The sequence below is a fragment of the Balaenoptera physalus genome (assembly GCF_965194825.1).
Source record: "Balaenoptera physalus genome assembly, chromosome: 8".
Taxonomy (NCBI): Eukaryota; Metazoa; Chordata; class Mammalia; order Artiodactyla; family Balaenopteridae; genus Balaenoptera; species Balaenoptera physalus.
In genome coordinates, this window is record NC_138887.1 from 14,617,598 (window position 1) to 14,632,712 (window position 15,115).

A 15,115-nucleotide genomic window follows, 5' to 3' on the forward strand; every position below is an offset into this window, starting at 1 on the left:
TCCAGCTGCACTTCGGTCCTGTGGCCCATTCTTAGACCAAGCACGGATGGAGTTGATTTGATGTGCATAAATGGTCAGTTTCCATCCAAACCAGCACCATTTCCATCATACACAGTTGAGTATTTCTTGAATGACACAATGAATAATGAAAGAAAACTGATAGACACGCTGCCTTCCCAGGAATCACTGTGTTGAATATTCCTGTTTAACAAAAATAGCTCACAATATAATTGAGCTCATTTTAATTCAAACTAGCTAAACACAAGGGAAAATGATTTCATAGAGTGGGTTCAAAGAAGAGTATTCAGACTATTTTAGATCATACTTCTGGGAGAACGATTCTATTTCTGGTGACTTTTTATATGTATTCACAATCCCTCATGTTCCCCTTTTGTAATTCCAACACTTTAGGCCAAATACATAATGCAAAACAGGAAAAATAAAACTGATCATTTTGATATGTTGGATTTTATTACCTTTTAAAATTGTACAAACAGTGCATGTGCATGAGTTAAAAAAACACGAGGGAAATGTAGGGAGTTAAAAAAGAAAGACAAAAGAAATCCGAGACATGAAACAAAAAAATTCCATTCTGCAAGTCAAAATAAAAAGATATTTTGCATACTAAAAAAAGTGTTATTCCAATATATTAAGAAGTCTTTTGATCAGGAACACAGCACAAGACTTTCTGCAACTATTCATTGACAGATCAGACTCAAGTCTCACTGGATACAGGATGGATCATGACATTATCTTACCAGCCACAGGCAGGTGATTAAATGTATGTGGAGATGGTACCATGTCTGTGAGGTATTACAATCAATAAATTCTTTATTAGCCGTTCAGTAACGTCAGCAGTGGATGTCACCATTTCAACCCTCAGTAGGGAGACCCCCAGTTTCAGTCCTTTTTTCCCTCTGGTGACGTTCAGTGAAGGTTTTTCACACTTAGAAAAAGAGAGAACACAGAAATATTTGAGATGTAGTGTAAAAAGGCAAAATGCTACATTTTGCTTTATGTATTTACAACAAAGTCTACATACTAAAGATAGGCTGTGTTACAGACACTTGAAAGACCATGGGTGAGGCCACCCAAGAATTTATTTTAAAGCATTTTAGAAAAGGACGTCCTTATTCACATGCCCATATTTTTGTCCTATGTCTGAACACTGTTGTAGAAAAAGGGGCCGGAGCGTGTTGGGTACCACTGATACAGGGCGGGGCCTCTGTCTGCTGTGACTCTGGCTGCCTCTGGCTGCCTTTTATTTTTTTTAAATAAAATTCTAAATTTTATTTCATTATTTTTTTAAGTTGAGATGTAATTGACATATAACGTTTTATTAGTTTAAGTTATACCACCTAATGATTCTATATTTGTCTACATTGTGATATGGTCACCGCAGTAAGTCTAGTTGACATCCCTCACTATACATAGTTACGGATTATTTTTTTTTCTTGTGATGGGAACTTTTAAGATCTACTCTCTTTTCCCTTCTGTGGTTAAATAATTAAGCAGAGTTGCTGTTTCTACAATTGACTGTATGTTTATTTGCTCGTATTTCTGAGGTTGAAATATTTCCTTTGATGATTTGAAGGGACTGAACAACGTGCCCTGACCTGGAGGTACATCGGGCCCGACTGCTGTGACTGGACCACATGTGTCATCTCAGAAGCTCCAGAACCCTCCAGAGACGTCCATCCGGTGCGGGACCAGAACGGATCCTGGTACCACACGGAACGCCTGAGTCCCGGCTCTGCCCCTGCCAGCTGTGCGACCTTGGACCAATCACTCACCCTCAGTCTCACCCGCCTCCGTGTAAGTGGAGACAATGACAGTACCAGCCTCCCAGGACTGCTGCCCTCGCCGCCCTCAGAAGTTAGGGTTTGTAATTAAACAAAGTCTGACACGGAGACATTCTGGCTACATAAACAAAAAGGAACTAAGTCATCCTTATTTAGAAATTTGGGACTCTGAGGTATTTCTCATCCTTCGCAAATTTATACCTAGAAAAGGTTAAGAGATTTTACATTATAAAATGTGCCTGACAAATTCATGTACTTGGGAGAAATATAACGTATAATCACACACATATTCTTTGAATTTTACTTTGAATCTACTCAAAGAAAGGCTCCGTATTTAACCACTTCATTATTACAGTTTCATTTTCAAAGACTTACTTTAATAAAAGTCTTACTCATAGTTCTAAAAGTGGTTTTTCACTGTCCTGCTTTTCTTCAGCTTCATTTTCAGATCCTAGATGGTAGGGAAGGGGAAGGAGAAAAAGTAGTGCATTCGATTACAGTAACAAACGATTTCTTTAAAATTATAATCTACGAGCATAAAATTTTAAATGAGGGATACATATGTTTAAGCCAGAAGAGATTCAAGTCAACAAAACTGTAAAATAGTTTTACTTTATATCTTGTAGGAGGGAAACCTTTCAAATAGGACCTATCGCAAGCACTGATCTGTCAAAATGGATTTCACGTATGTTCTAAAAATATTCATATGGACCAAGAACTATTATGCACTGCTCCTCCTCTTCTGCTTCTTTGCTGAAAAGCTTACCTGTTTTTCAAGTGCAAGTATCTTTGGATATTAATAATTTAATCTACGTATTTTGAAAAATAGCTGTATTCAGTGAGTGAGAGAGCAGTGAGGGATTCCAACGTACAGGCAAGGCAGATGGTCACCATTGTGCGCTGTTGCCAGCGACTATGGTTACAACCACTCTGGGTCAATGTTGCGTGAGCCTTCTGTTATTCTTGCACGTGACCCAGTCATTCCACTCGGGGATGATATCCTTAGGATATCTCCCTGAGGAAATAACACTTTTTTCCATTATGAAGACTTTCCCTCTAAAAATGAGAAGAAAAATCTAATGTCTGAGAGTAGAAGAAAAGTTAAGTAATTATTATATTTCCATGAAATATCTTCCATCCACTTAAAAACTGTGTTTATACAGTATATAACAACATGGGAAATGCATATGCTATAAAGTAAAGGCAAATATGTAATGAGAAATATAGTGTAAGATCACATTTGATAAAAATTTTAAAAACTTGATATACTTGTACAAATCAGTAAGACTAGAAATAAATGACCAGGTGACTTATGTACATTTCTGGATATTCCAAAATTTCTACAATAAACTTAAAGTGACTTTATAATTTTTAAAACAGGGTATAAATAACACAGACAGTACAGCCAACAATTATGTAAATTACACAAAAGTAGAAGGAAACAAACTAAACTGTCAATACTAATGTTGCTGAATAGTTTGAAGGAGCGTTATCTTTCATTTTTGTTCTTTTCACACATTTTTATAACAATTACGCATTCCTCTCATAATCAGGGAAGGGAACTAAAGAGAGTGGTGAGGAGACCAAGGGAACAGGTTAGAATGTTACCTACTCCTGCAAAAGCAGCCAGCCTCACTGTTGCTTTACTCTTATCACATAATACACTTCAAAAAGGGCACTTTCACCGGAGAGAAAGTGGAGGGGTGGGGGGAGAGGGATGAATTGGGAGATTGGGATGGACATACACACACTACTATATATAAAATAGATAACTAACAAGGACCTACTGTATAGCACAGGGAACTCTACTCAGTACTCTGTAATGGCCTATATGGGAAAAGAATCTAAAAAAAGAGTGGGTATATGCATATGTATAACTGATTCACTTTGCTGTACACCTGAAACTAACACAACATTGTAAATCAACTATACCCCAATAAAAAGTTTTTTAAAAGGGCACTTTTTTCTTCGAGAACGTCTGCCTGGATTATAGCCAAGAACAAATCTGGTACAGAAGAATGAATGCCTGAGAATCTTAAGAAAAGTTTTGAGTCCCACACCTCAACCTCATAAATGTCATGTCGTTCAGGTTAAGTTTGTGGTAAAACAAATACATAAAGATATAGTGGTTGGGAGGCTTCACTTCCCAGCTTATTCAACTGCTGGAAATCTTAGAGACCCTGGGGTGGTGTAACTGCCATGTCACTTTGAAAGGAGTCTAAGGAAAGTGGTCACACCAAGCCTTCCTGTTTCCGGGCTCACTTTCCACCTGTCAGGGTAACGGCACTCAAGCCACAATGAGCTGACGTGGCTTGGAACTATTTGGGAGTCCTAAATAAAGCCAAACTTTAAATTAAAACATAATAATGCACATGCTTTCCATAATTTAAAAGTGAATGCTAGCAAGGCGTTCTGGCTATTGTCGAATAAGGAGTTCAACAAACCTTCTCCTTGAAAAGCGACTATAAAACTGAACTAGATGAACCAGACAGCAAGTTCAGTGTTGGGGAAATGACCAAAGGCTTACAACTATGTGAGACGTGCTTGAGAAACTGCAGAACTGTGGGAACACCATGCCGCTCTTTCCTTTGGCTGCCCCCATTCTTCCCCCACCTCCCATCGCCCAGCTCCATGGCAGGAAGGTTCTTCCAGAGTATGGCAGGCCGTGAGGACTGGCAGCAAACTTACACGGTTGAAGGAGCTCATTTAATCTGGGGTGAGAAGTGATGCGATGGTGAAATGACAGACTTGGTGGTATGTGAACACAGGGGCCAGAGCCTCTGCTGGTTTGAGGTGATGGTCACGGCTGCAGCAAGCATCTGCTTGGCTGAAGCTGTGCGCATACACAACGGAAACCCAAGAGAACCCACACTACAGCCTAAAAACCATGAGGCTGTGAGCATATGCAGAGGAGGTGTAAAAATATTCAGCAAAAGAAGACTCCAGAAGCTGAAAAAGGCTTTTTGAAGAAGACTCAAAAAGACCTGAAATTTGAACGTGCTATCCAATACATACAAATATCCATTTGGCCGAGGATGAAAGTCTTAATCAAGGTGACTGACCACAAAGGCTGTCTAATCATTGGCTACCACGAAGCTATGTAGACACAGGGGTGACCCCTAGGAAGCCAGGCTTAAAAATAAAAGAATTAAAAACAACAACAACAACTGAAAAGACACATCCACAACCACACACCACAGGGGACATAATTTCACAGACTTGGCCCACACCAGCATGCATGGTGTCAAAGTCAAATTTCCATGCCTTACTCAGCCATAAAAAAGGAATGAAATTGGGTCATTTGTAAAGACGTGGATGGGTCTAGAGACTCATACAGAGTGAAGTAAGTCAGAAAGAGAAAAATAAATATAGTATATTAACGCATATATGTGGAACCTAGAAAAATGGTACAGATGAACCGATTTGCAGGGCAGAAATTGAGACACAGATGTAGAGAACAAACGTATGGACACCAAGGGGGGAAAGTGGCGGGGGGGGTGGGGATGGTGGTGGTGTGATGAACTGGGAGATTGGGATTGACATGTATACACTAATATGAATAAAATGGATAACTAATAAGAACCTGCTGCTGTACAAAAAAATAAATAAAATAAAATTCAAAATAATAAAAGATGTTTTAAAAACTCCAGAAAACTTATCTACCGTACAAAAATGGCCCATAATTTATAAAGGTAAACTCATATTTAAATGTTAAATTCCATTTTATTTTAATGACTTTTATTTATTTATTTTTTTAGACCTCAGGCAGTTTACTTTACTAACTAGTTTTTTTTTAAAAATGTACTTATAAAAGTACATTTTGCAGTGTATATATATACATATGTTTAACACAAATAGACTCATAGTGTGTATACTCTTCTGCAAGTTGCCTTTTTTTACTTAATATATAGTGGACTTCTTTCCATATTAGTTTATAAACCTCAGCCTCCTTTTAACAGCCTCATAGGATTTATGATAAGTATGTACCATAAGTTATTTAAATGTTTTGTCTCTTTTAGGTGTTCCCAGGCTTGGGTTTCATTTTGCCCTGCTTTACTTTATAAACAATACTGCACTGAACATCCTTGCCCACAGATCCTTGTGTGGTGTGGCCACACCCATTTTAGAAGGCACACACACACACAAAAATTTCAATGCCTTCATCTAGATTTGTTTAGCACAGATGATAGTATGCAATTGAGCTATTCTTCATTTTAAGTCAGTCTTTCAATGATTCAAGAGGTGACAAATTACCTTTTCTCCAGCATCACAACTGGTTCACTTAAATTGTCTGAGCACATAACAACCTCAACCCAATCATCCAAGAAAGGACTCTGCTTCCTCATTCTTTCCATTTAATACACAGGCAAACAGGATATGGCTAAACCAACAAGCAAATCTGTAAAACAAACCACCTTTATATCCTTTAAAAGTACATCCACTAAAATGTGCTAATTTTCCAAAGCTCTGTGATTCTAAAATTCAAGCTATTCTTTTACAAGGAAAAATGCTAACATTTAAATTTCTGGTGCCTCCAATTTCTTTCTTTCTCTCTTCATTCATTCCTTCAACAGTTCTAAGTTTACTATGTGCCAGGCACTATACTAGGTGCTAGAGAAAGACAAGAAAGGGCAAGGCAGGCCCCAGACACCTTCTTATTGATAGGGACCAATTAGCACTGTATAAGGGCAAAAAGCTTATAACTTCTGCTGCTAGAAGACTATTTAATATTTGTCTGCTGACCTCCTAAGAAAGCTTTATTTTAAAGTAAAATCTTCTTTCTAGGCACATTAATTCCAATAATAGTTTTCAATCTTAATTCTTTCCTGAATTGAACATTCAGACAATGAAAATATAATACAATAAAGTAAGTCACTTTGAACACTCCTCTGCCCACTACTAATCTGGGCTTTGTCTTATACAACGCAGCCACCCAGTGGAACGCTGACAGGGTTGTTTTTGTTTACCTTCATAATTCAATGAAATGGTAATGCTTCCAACTGCCACTAGGTGGTGGTAAAAGTCAAAGAAGGAAGCCAATGCCTTGCCGGATGAAAAATGCCTGAGGTATTCCTCACATTATTATCCTGTTGTTCTGAACTTCTAATTAAAAAAATACATTGGGGCTGAGAAATTTTATTAGTCATAGAAAAAAAGTTATACAAAAGCATGAACTGTAATGCAAACTTTTTTTTTGAAAGAATGAGTCCTGTGACATACAAAAATCTCAAGGAAAGCATCCTTATAATGAGGTAATGAAAGTTTAATACTTACTCTAGTTTCTGCTGGCTGAGAAATAGCTTTTCTGCTAATTCATAACTTTATTTCATCTGACTCTATGATTTTGTGTTTTATATTGCTTTTAAATCTAACACCAACAGTCCAGAATATCAAGTTACTTCGAGTTCCCCTAATATCCTATGTCCCATTGCTGTGCCTTTAATATTCACGCGGCTCTTTCTGCCTCGAGTCTGTTTTTACTCTAGCGTGAGTGTGTGTGTGTGTGTGTGTGTGTGTGTGTTTAAAATATTTACTAAATGTAATGTGGGGAATAAAACAATGTAGTCTCTAACCCAAGTTTATATCCCAGTAATAGAAACAGGCCAAGTCACTGCCAAAGACAGTGCAGTCAGCACAGGATGACAGGGCTGTGGGAGAGAGCTTAGAGAACCGAGGCAAAAGACCCCCTACCTAGGACAGCTGGGAGCCAGGGGGAGGGTGGGAGTGGGGAGAAGCCTTCTGCACGTATGAGTGGAAACTAGGACTGCAGAGGGTAACGCCAAGGATAGAACAAGCAACATGCACAATGGCTTGAGGGTTTTAGTGTTATTTTCGGAAAGCTAAGAACAGCACACGAGGAGCATAAGGAGAAGAGAGCTTGGCTCACTGGGTAAGGGTGGACACAGAGGTGCTTTCTGTCAGGCTAAGGATCCAATGACTTTCTTAATCCTTTGCGCCGCCGAAGGCTTTCAAGCAAGGGAATAACGTGATCAGTCTTGCACATTCATTAATACTGAAAGGCTGCATATTAGCTGTGAGCATGGACTCTAGCCCTGGAGCTGGGGTTCAAATCCTCCACCTTCTTGCTCTTTGTGTGATGCTGGACAAACCACCTCACTTCTCTGTGTCTCTACTTGCTCATCTCTAAAACAGGGGTAATGAGACTTCTACCTCACAGAGCGGTTATGAAGAACCTTTAGAACAATGCAATTGTTCTATTTAACATGGCATTCTAGTGGCTGGTTGGGAGAAGGCAGCTGAGGAGGAGGCTGCCGCAGAAATTGAGATGAGAAATGCTGGGGGCGTCCCCTGGTGGTCCAGTGGGGAAGACTCCACGCTTCCAATGCAGGGGGCGCGAGTTCCAGCCCTGGTCAGGGAGCTAAGATCCCACGTGCCGCGTGGCGCGGCCAAAAAAAAAAAAGAAACGAGAAATGCTGAACTGAGGCTACAGATATGATAAGTGGTGCAATTTAAATGAAATCAAGGAGGCAGAAACAACGAGGATCAAAACGGCGTGGTGAACGACGGGCCGGGAGCCACAGGCAAGGGGCAGAGTCCCCAGTGAGGCTCTGGTTTCTGACTTGGGCAACTGGGTAGGCAGTGCTGCCACTCTCAGACATGGGGGGTTGTGGAGGAAGGCCAGTTAGGGGATGACAGATAACAGAGCATAGAGACCCTCCCCCCGGCCACGCATCAGGTCTAGGGCCCTCGACCACGTTTATTTTCACATCTCTGCATCTCATCACGGGTCGCACATCAAGACCACGTCTTAGTCTTTGTTATATTCACAACCTAAATGCCTGGTATGTTAAATGTTTGCTAAGCGTATTGAGAAGTAGAGGGGGTTGTGAGGGGGAGAGGGGGACCAAGTTCTGAATGATGGACAAAGACGCAAATGATAATCAAATTTTTTACCTGCTTCGGATTCAGGAGGAGAATAAAACTGACCATCAGAAAGACCACCAGGTATCAGTGCTGCCCTCTCCGAGGCATCGTGAACTATCAGGAGTCCTGGAAGAGAAGAAATTCAGATACTGGGAATGATGTCAGTGTTCTGGTAGCTTCGTGGCGAGGTTAATCACAATGAAATGGTGTTACTATTACGTTTTTAAAAACACTCTTAGCAGGAAGGGTACTCTGAAAATCTTTCAACCAAAAACAAAGTGTTATTAATAAACTATGAACCAGTACAATAAGGACAGATTTCAACTAGTTAAAAAAAATTGCTTCAGGTTACTCATGGGGTTCTTTGGCTCTGTATTTATAGCATCTTTCCCTTTGGAAATACCTATTTCCGTATAGAAATCAACAACATCAAAACCAAAGCACAAAGCCAAACAAAAAACCTGGTCATGCTTTACATCTGTGTCTGGTTAGAGAAATGGCAGACGTAAAGCATCAAAGCACTAGCACATGATGAGAGAGGCCGTCGACAATGAGTTCTTCTGGCTGAAGCTGAGTTAACACCAAGATAAAGCTAGAGGAAGCACGGGGCCAAATAGCAGGTGCCAGGTATGCATGTAATACGTGCTACAGTGAAAATAAATGCTGTTTTCAATTATTTCATTAATTATATATTCTGCTTTATTAGTTACTTTGAATTTGGTTTAATCACATAGGCATGCAAGCCTCAGTCACATTCACAGTTGATAATGCTTTCAATAAAGTTCAGTTTGATGTTTATATACAACTTTTTATTTTTTATTTTTGGCTGTGCCATGCGGCAGGGGGATCTTAGTTCCCCAACCAGGGATCGAACCTGTGCCCCCTGCAGTGGACACACAGAGTGCTAACCACCGGACCACCAGGGAAGTCCTCTATTTACAACTTTTTAAAAAGTGGCTTCCATTAGCTTTATTTGTCCCCTTTCCACAATACATTTTCATAAAGGAACAGAGGGCACAGAATAGAAGACGGACCTTGGTCTGATTAATGTGTTTTAAAATCTACTCTTGAAATTATAATTCTTTTCTTCTAGATTTCTTCTTTGTATATGAGCTTTTGAAAAATAAAACCACTTGCAAGGTTATTCTCCCTTCTGCTGTATCTTGAGATTACAATCATGCTTAACTTTCTATAAGACACAAGAATTTTTTTTTTCCTATTAGGGCAAATCCAGCCAGCTGACTGACAGAGCATAAAAACAGCATGTCTTGGAGCTTCCCTGGTGGCGCAGTGGTTGAGAGTCTGCCTGCCAATGCAGGGGACACGGGTTCGAGCCCTGGTCTGGGAAGATCCCACATGCCGCGGAGCAACTAGGCCCGTGAGCCACAACTACTGAGCCTGCGTGTCTGGAGCTTGTGCTCCGCAACAAGAGAGGCCGCGACAGTGAGAGGTCCGCACACCGCGATGAAGACTGGCCCCCGCTCACCACAACTAGAGAAAGCCCTCGCACAGAAACGAAGACCCAACACAGCCAAAAATAAATAAATAAATAAAATTTTAAAAAAACAGCATGTCTTGAAACTGCCCGGGTCTCTGCATTGAACTTTGATTATATCACCTCTAAGAGGGCAGGTGGGATGTGCAGGCTTTCACTAAGGTCATCATGCAGAGAAGAATTCCAGCCCCATAATTCATCCTAAAGCTCAATCAATCGTTTGGATTTCCCAGTGAATATCCAGTGATGCTCAAAGCCACACAGGGAGATTATAACAGCTTTCCCGGGACTCATGACTACGTAACGCCAGCTCTCACTCTGCTCCTCAGAGGAGGACTGGAAAGCCTGAGATGGGTGAACATTTCCAGCTGGCTAACTCCCTCCTCTCCATCTCCATCAGCAACCCATCAAACCGTCCCCCTGTAGGCACTCCACTGTTATTCACGCTGTGGCCCATTCAAAGGCACCAGCTGCGGATGGACAGCGATGGGAGCCTCCGGAAAGTTGAGGACTTCTGTGTAGAATTGCTACCTCGGCACAAAATGCTTCATGTCCTCCGGCTATTATCCACAGGGAGAAAAGGTCAACCTGTCCGAGGAGAAGGAGGTGTTGGCTGTTGTTGCTGCTGGAATGTCTTTTCCACCAGTGTTCACGCTTCCTTCTGGGAAGGCTGGCCTAACAGCTGGAGTGAGGAACCACACCCTGTCCCCGTCCTTTCATCCAACGCTTCCCCCGATGTCTCCTGCGGCCCTGCAGGGTGGAGACACGCGATCTGCCTAACTGCACCCGTAGCTCCACGCAAAGCCAGATCTCTGAACCCTCCTACACTGTTGGTGGGAATGTAAATTGTTCCAGCTGCTATGGAGAACAGTATGGAGTACACTTAAAAAACTAAAAATAAAGCTATCACATGATCCAGCAATTCCACTACTGGGAAAACCATAATTCGAAAAGATACACATACCCCAATGTTCACTGCAGCACTATTTACAATAGCCAAGACGTGGAATCAACCTAAATGTCCATGGACAGAGGAATGGATAAAGAAAATGTGGTACATATATACAAGGGAATATCACTCAGCCATAAAAAAAGAATGAAATAATGCCATTTGCAGCAACATGGATGGACATAGAGATTATCATACTAAGTGAAGTAAGTCAGACAGAGAAAGATCAATATCGTGATACCACTTATATGTGGTATCTAAAAATGATACAAATAAACTTATTTACAAAAGGGACACAGACTCACAGACTTAGAAAACGAACGTATAGTTACCAAAGGGGAAAGGTAACTATAAATTAGGGATAGGGATATATTAGGGGGAGGGATAAATTAGGAGGTTGGAATTAACATACACACACTACTATATATAAAACAGATAATCAACAAGGACCTACTGTACAGCACAGGGAACTCTACTCAATACTCTGTAATAACCTATCTGGGAAAAGAATCTGGAAAAGAATAGTTATATGTATATGTATAACTAAATCACTTTGCTGTACAGCTGAAACTAACACAACACTATAAATCAACTCTATTCCAATATAAATAAAAATTAAAACAAACAAAGACAGACCTCTGCAGCCCCTCCTCCCAGCCTGGCCAGTCTCAGGAGGGGAACTCGGAGAGAAACTTACTGTTTTCTTCTTCTGCCTCTTGAGGTAACACCTTGAAATCCAGGAACCACGTCTCGATCCAGGCAAGGATGAAGGAAATGATGGGCAGCACGTAGCCAAAAGCCCCTTGAGAGAAAAGCTGGAAGAACAGACGTGACCAGGAAAGAGAAACACAGTTACCATGAGCTCACCCTGGAGAACGCAGCTGTGTCAGTACAGATGGTCATGGCACAGAAAAAGCGGAAAGCCATACCTTTGAGAGGATCACTTTTGCTAGTAAAAAGGCACTGGTCACTGCTGTCGTCAACTGAAAGACACATAATCCAGCAGCGTTCAAATTCGATATTTTACACTCTGAAGGCACCTTCCTCAAGCAAGAGACCCATCTGAGCCAGGAACAGGTAATGCCTGAAAAGGGTCTGTCTCACCCAGCTCCCTCCCATGTCACTCTATCCCCTAAACCAGACGGGGGCAAAGTGGGCTTCCACGTGGCACACGAGCCCTGACTGGCAGCTTGAGGTTTCCCTTCACCCACACGCTGTGTGTTGGGAAACTCTGTTTCGTCCACTAGAGGGTACAACATGCAAAGATGCTATCGGCATAGGAGAAAGGACCAGTGAAATAGAGGAAAGGCTCCTCCAGGGCTTGGGAAGCCCAGAGGCAATCCCACAGCACCTGGGCTTTGTCTCTCCATCCTTCAACTGATATTTGTAGCAATATGAAACCTGACCAAAGTGAGTGCCAACAGCAGCCTTGACTGACAAAACGGAGATTGGAGGTTGGGGAACATCAGGCATCATGCTTAGTGTTGACAAAGTTGTAGTTAGTTTTGTCAGCAAAACAAAACATACACACACACACACACACCAGCCAGACACACACATACACACACACACAACACGGGAGGGGAGGCATCTTACATTCTGATACTAATTAACTTTACAGGCTGACACTAAGTGCTCTTCAGGTACCAGCTGACTCCTTCCAGCTGCCTGGCCCCCACTCTGTAAATGTTTTTAAAAACGAGAATCAAAAACAATAAAATGGATGCGCTAAATCTGACCTGTCCCTTTGATCATTTCAAAGAAGAGGTTGAAGAAACTGTCTTAAAACTCTCATTGCACGTCAACCACTTTCCTGAAACAAACACTGAGACAGATGGTCTGACAAACACCAGTGCACATCATGGAGACTGGACTAGAACGGCCCAAACTGGGGCTGCTGCAGACAGTGGGTAAGGGATAACCATCACAGCCGTTTGGTATCGGCAACGGCCTACTCAGTAAAGGGAGTCAAGTCCGGCTGAAACTGTCAGCCCTCATCCATGAACCGTGAACCTGGGACTCAACGGATGGTCTGACAGCAGCCCTGGGATTCTGTAGATGCTCAGAAGAGATGGCCCAGGCAGACGCAGCCCCTGGGGGACTCCCCCTTAGGACAGCGCACAACCCCATGCCCAGCTGGACAAGCCCGTGCCGGTCCCACACAGACTGAGGTCTGACCTTCCAGAAGCAGGACGGCAGGTTGGTCCTGCCCACGTCTCTCCAGTCTGAGGACTTCAACACCCCCCCCCATATACCTGCCTTGTTAGAGCTCTCAACAAGGTGACTGCTTAGAAGTCCATGGAAACAGGGAAAATAATTCAGGCAGAATTGCTTGTAATTCTTCTCTCAATCAATAAATATTTATTGAGGGTGAAGAGCTTGTGCCAAAGCTCTGGGCTGGAGGCCAGGAAACAGAGGTGAGTTAAAAACTGCCACTGTCTTCGAGAAGCCCGAAGGCAACCATAAAAAGGGAGCTTTCCCCTTTAAGACTGGAGCGAGGGGGGATAACACAGTGAGGAAGTCAGTGATCAAAATAAGCAGAGAGCAAGTCCTGAAAAATCACCAGGCAGCTTCAACCCGAGAGGAAATTGTCCAAATCGCTTCGTGACAGAGGGACGGAACTCGTCTCTCGTTTGCATAATGAGGTGGAGGGTGGGCTGATGCTTGGACCACAATCACGGGGGTCGGCCCTAGATTCCTCACTTGTCTCAGTCTCCATAGCGACAAAGCTAGTTACTCATTACCTTTGGAAAGAAGCCCCGGAGAGTGAAACCTACTGAGGTGTGGAGGACGGGGACTCAGGAAAAGCAAGTGGAATTCAACCCAGATGGAATCCACATCTGCCCGCAGCTCAGCCCTCTTGTGAGCAGGGCCCAGCCACCAAAATCGGAGGGGAGGAACCACTCACCAAGCATACTCACCGCTACGGCCCACCAATGGCGCAGTCTGCACACGGCATATGCGAGTATTAACACTTTAAATCGAAAAACTGCCAAAAGCTGTATTAAAAAGACAAGACAAGATAAGTTTTAAGGAATATACACAAAGGTAAAGTCACTGGGTTTTAGGAAGAACCCACCAAAGTGTCTTCATTATTCTGATTTAGCTGAAAACTGTCCCAGATGGGTACTGGTCTACAGACCAGCGTTTGGGATCTTCTGCTCTAGAATTTATGGAATACTGCCCAAAGAGGGATTCAAATTAACTTCCCATTATCAACAAAACAATATATAGTTAGATGTTTATTTTTCCTTTCTATTTGAGTCCATATATATTCTGATATCCTTTTAAGGTTGGAGAAAATGCTTTGAAAGTTTCCACTCCAGTACCTTTTCACTCCAAGTACAAATACTGACTTTTTGGAAGATACCAGATTCTTAGTGAAGTCCACTGCAAAGCTCTGAGTTACTGGGGTGTTGGGAGAGTTCTGCTATCCCAGGACCTGCCCTCTGGTTTTTCAGGGTGGTTCAGGGACTTTTGTGAAGCCTTTTATGTGCATTATTTTCCCATGTAATCCCCCAGCCCAGCAATCCCATGAGTCAACTGTCATTAAGATGGATAGAAAAATTGTCCAAGGCCACACAACTCTTAGTGAGGATGCCACGATTTGAACCCAGGTAGCTTGACTCCGAAGACCAGGCTCTTATCCACTATGCCTTAGCTGTTTCAGTAATTCTACTAAGGAATAAACACGGAATAAAACTTTACTAATTTTACTTGGAAAACATACTTATTCTGAGTAGGGAGAAGTCAGGTGGCTCTGGAGCAATGCCTCAGGGTAGGGGGTCTGCCCAAAGTTCCTCACTAATCACAACTGCTGAAAGGCTGGAGGCTGACAACGTCTTTGCTGCCACTGGCTGGGTGACCTCACTGAAGATCCTTTCACGTAAATGAAGTTTGCAGTTGTTTTTGTTTTAATTTCCTGCTTTCATTAAAAACGTGTTTTCTAATAATCTGCTAACCGTTTAGTTTCTCTATGTATCC

General features: G+C 42.0%; 1 protein-coding gene across 3 annotated transcripts in view; it reads right to left on the reverse strand.

Annotated features, from left to right (window-relative positions):
* Window positions 1-449: 449 nt before the first annotated feature.
* The window catches only part of STARD3NL (STARD3 N-terminal like), a 49,500-nt gene continuing 34,834 nt past the window's right edge, over window positions 450-15,115 (reverse strand). For 2 of the 3 annotated variants that reach the window (XM_082473641.1, XM_082473640.1), the window contains exons 4-9: window positions 14,053-14,130; window positions 12,061-12,114; window positions 11,829-11,946; window positions 8,718-8,813; window positions 2,178-2,253; window positions 450-946 (exon numbers count right to left, since the gene is read on the reverse strand). In XM_082473641.1, coding sequence (XP_082329767.1) covers window positions 2,195-2,253; window positions 8,718-8,813; window positions 11,829-11,946; window positions 12,061-12,114; window positions 14,053-14,130 — 405 coding nt within the window. In that variant the 3' untranslated portion in view covers window positions 450-946; window positions 2,178-2,194. The remainder of the gene's footprint in view (window positions 947-2,177; window positions 2,254-8,717; window positions 8,814-11,828; window positions 11,947-12,060; window positions 12,115-14,052; window positions 14,131-15,115) is intronic. The other variant, XM_082473642.1, reaches the window with a different exon arrangement.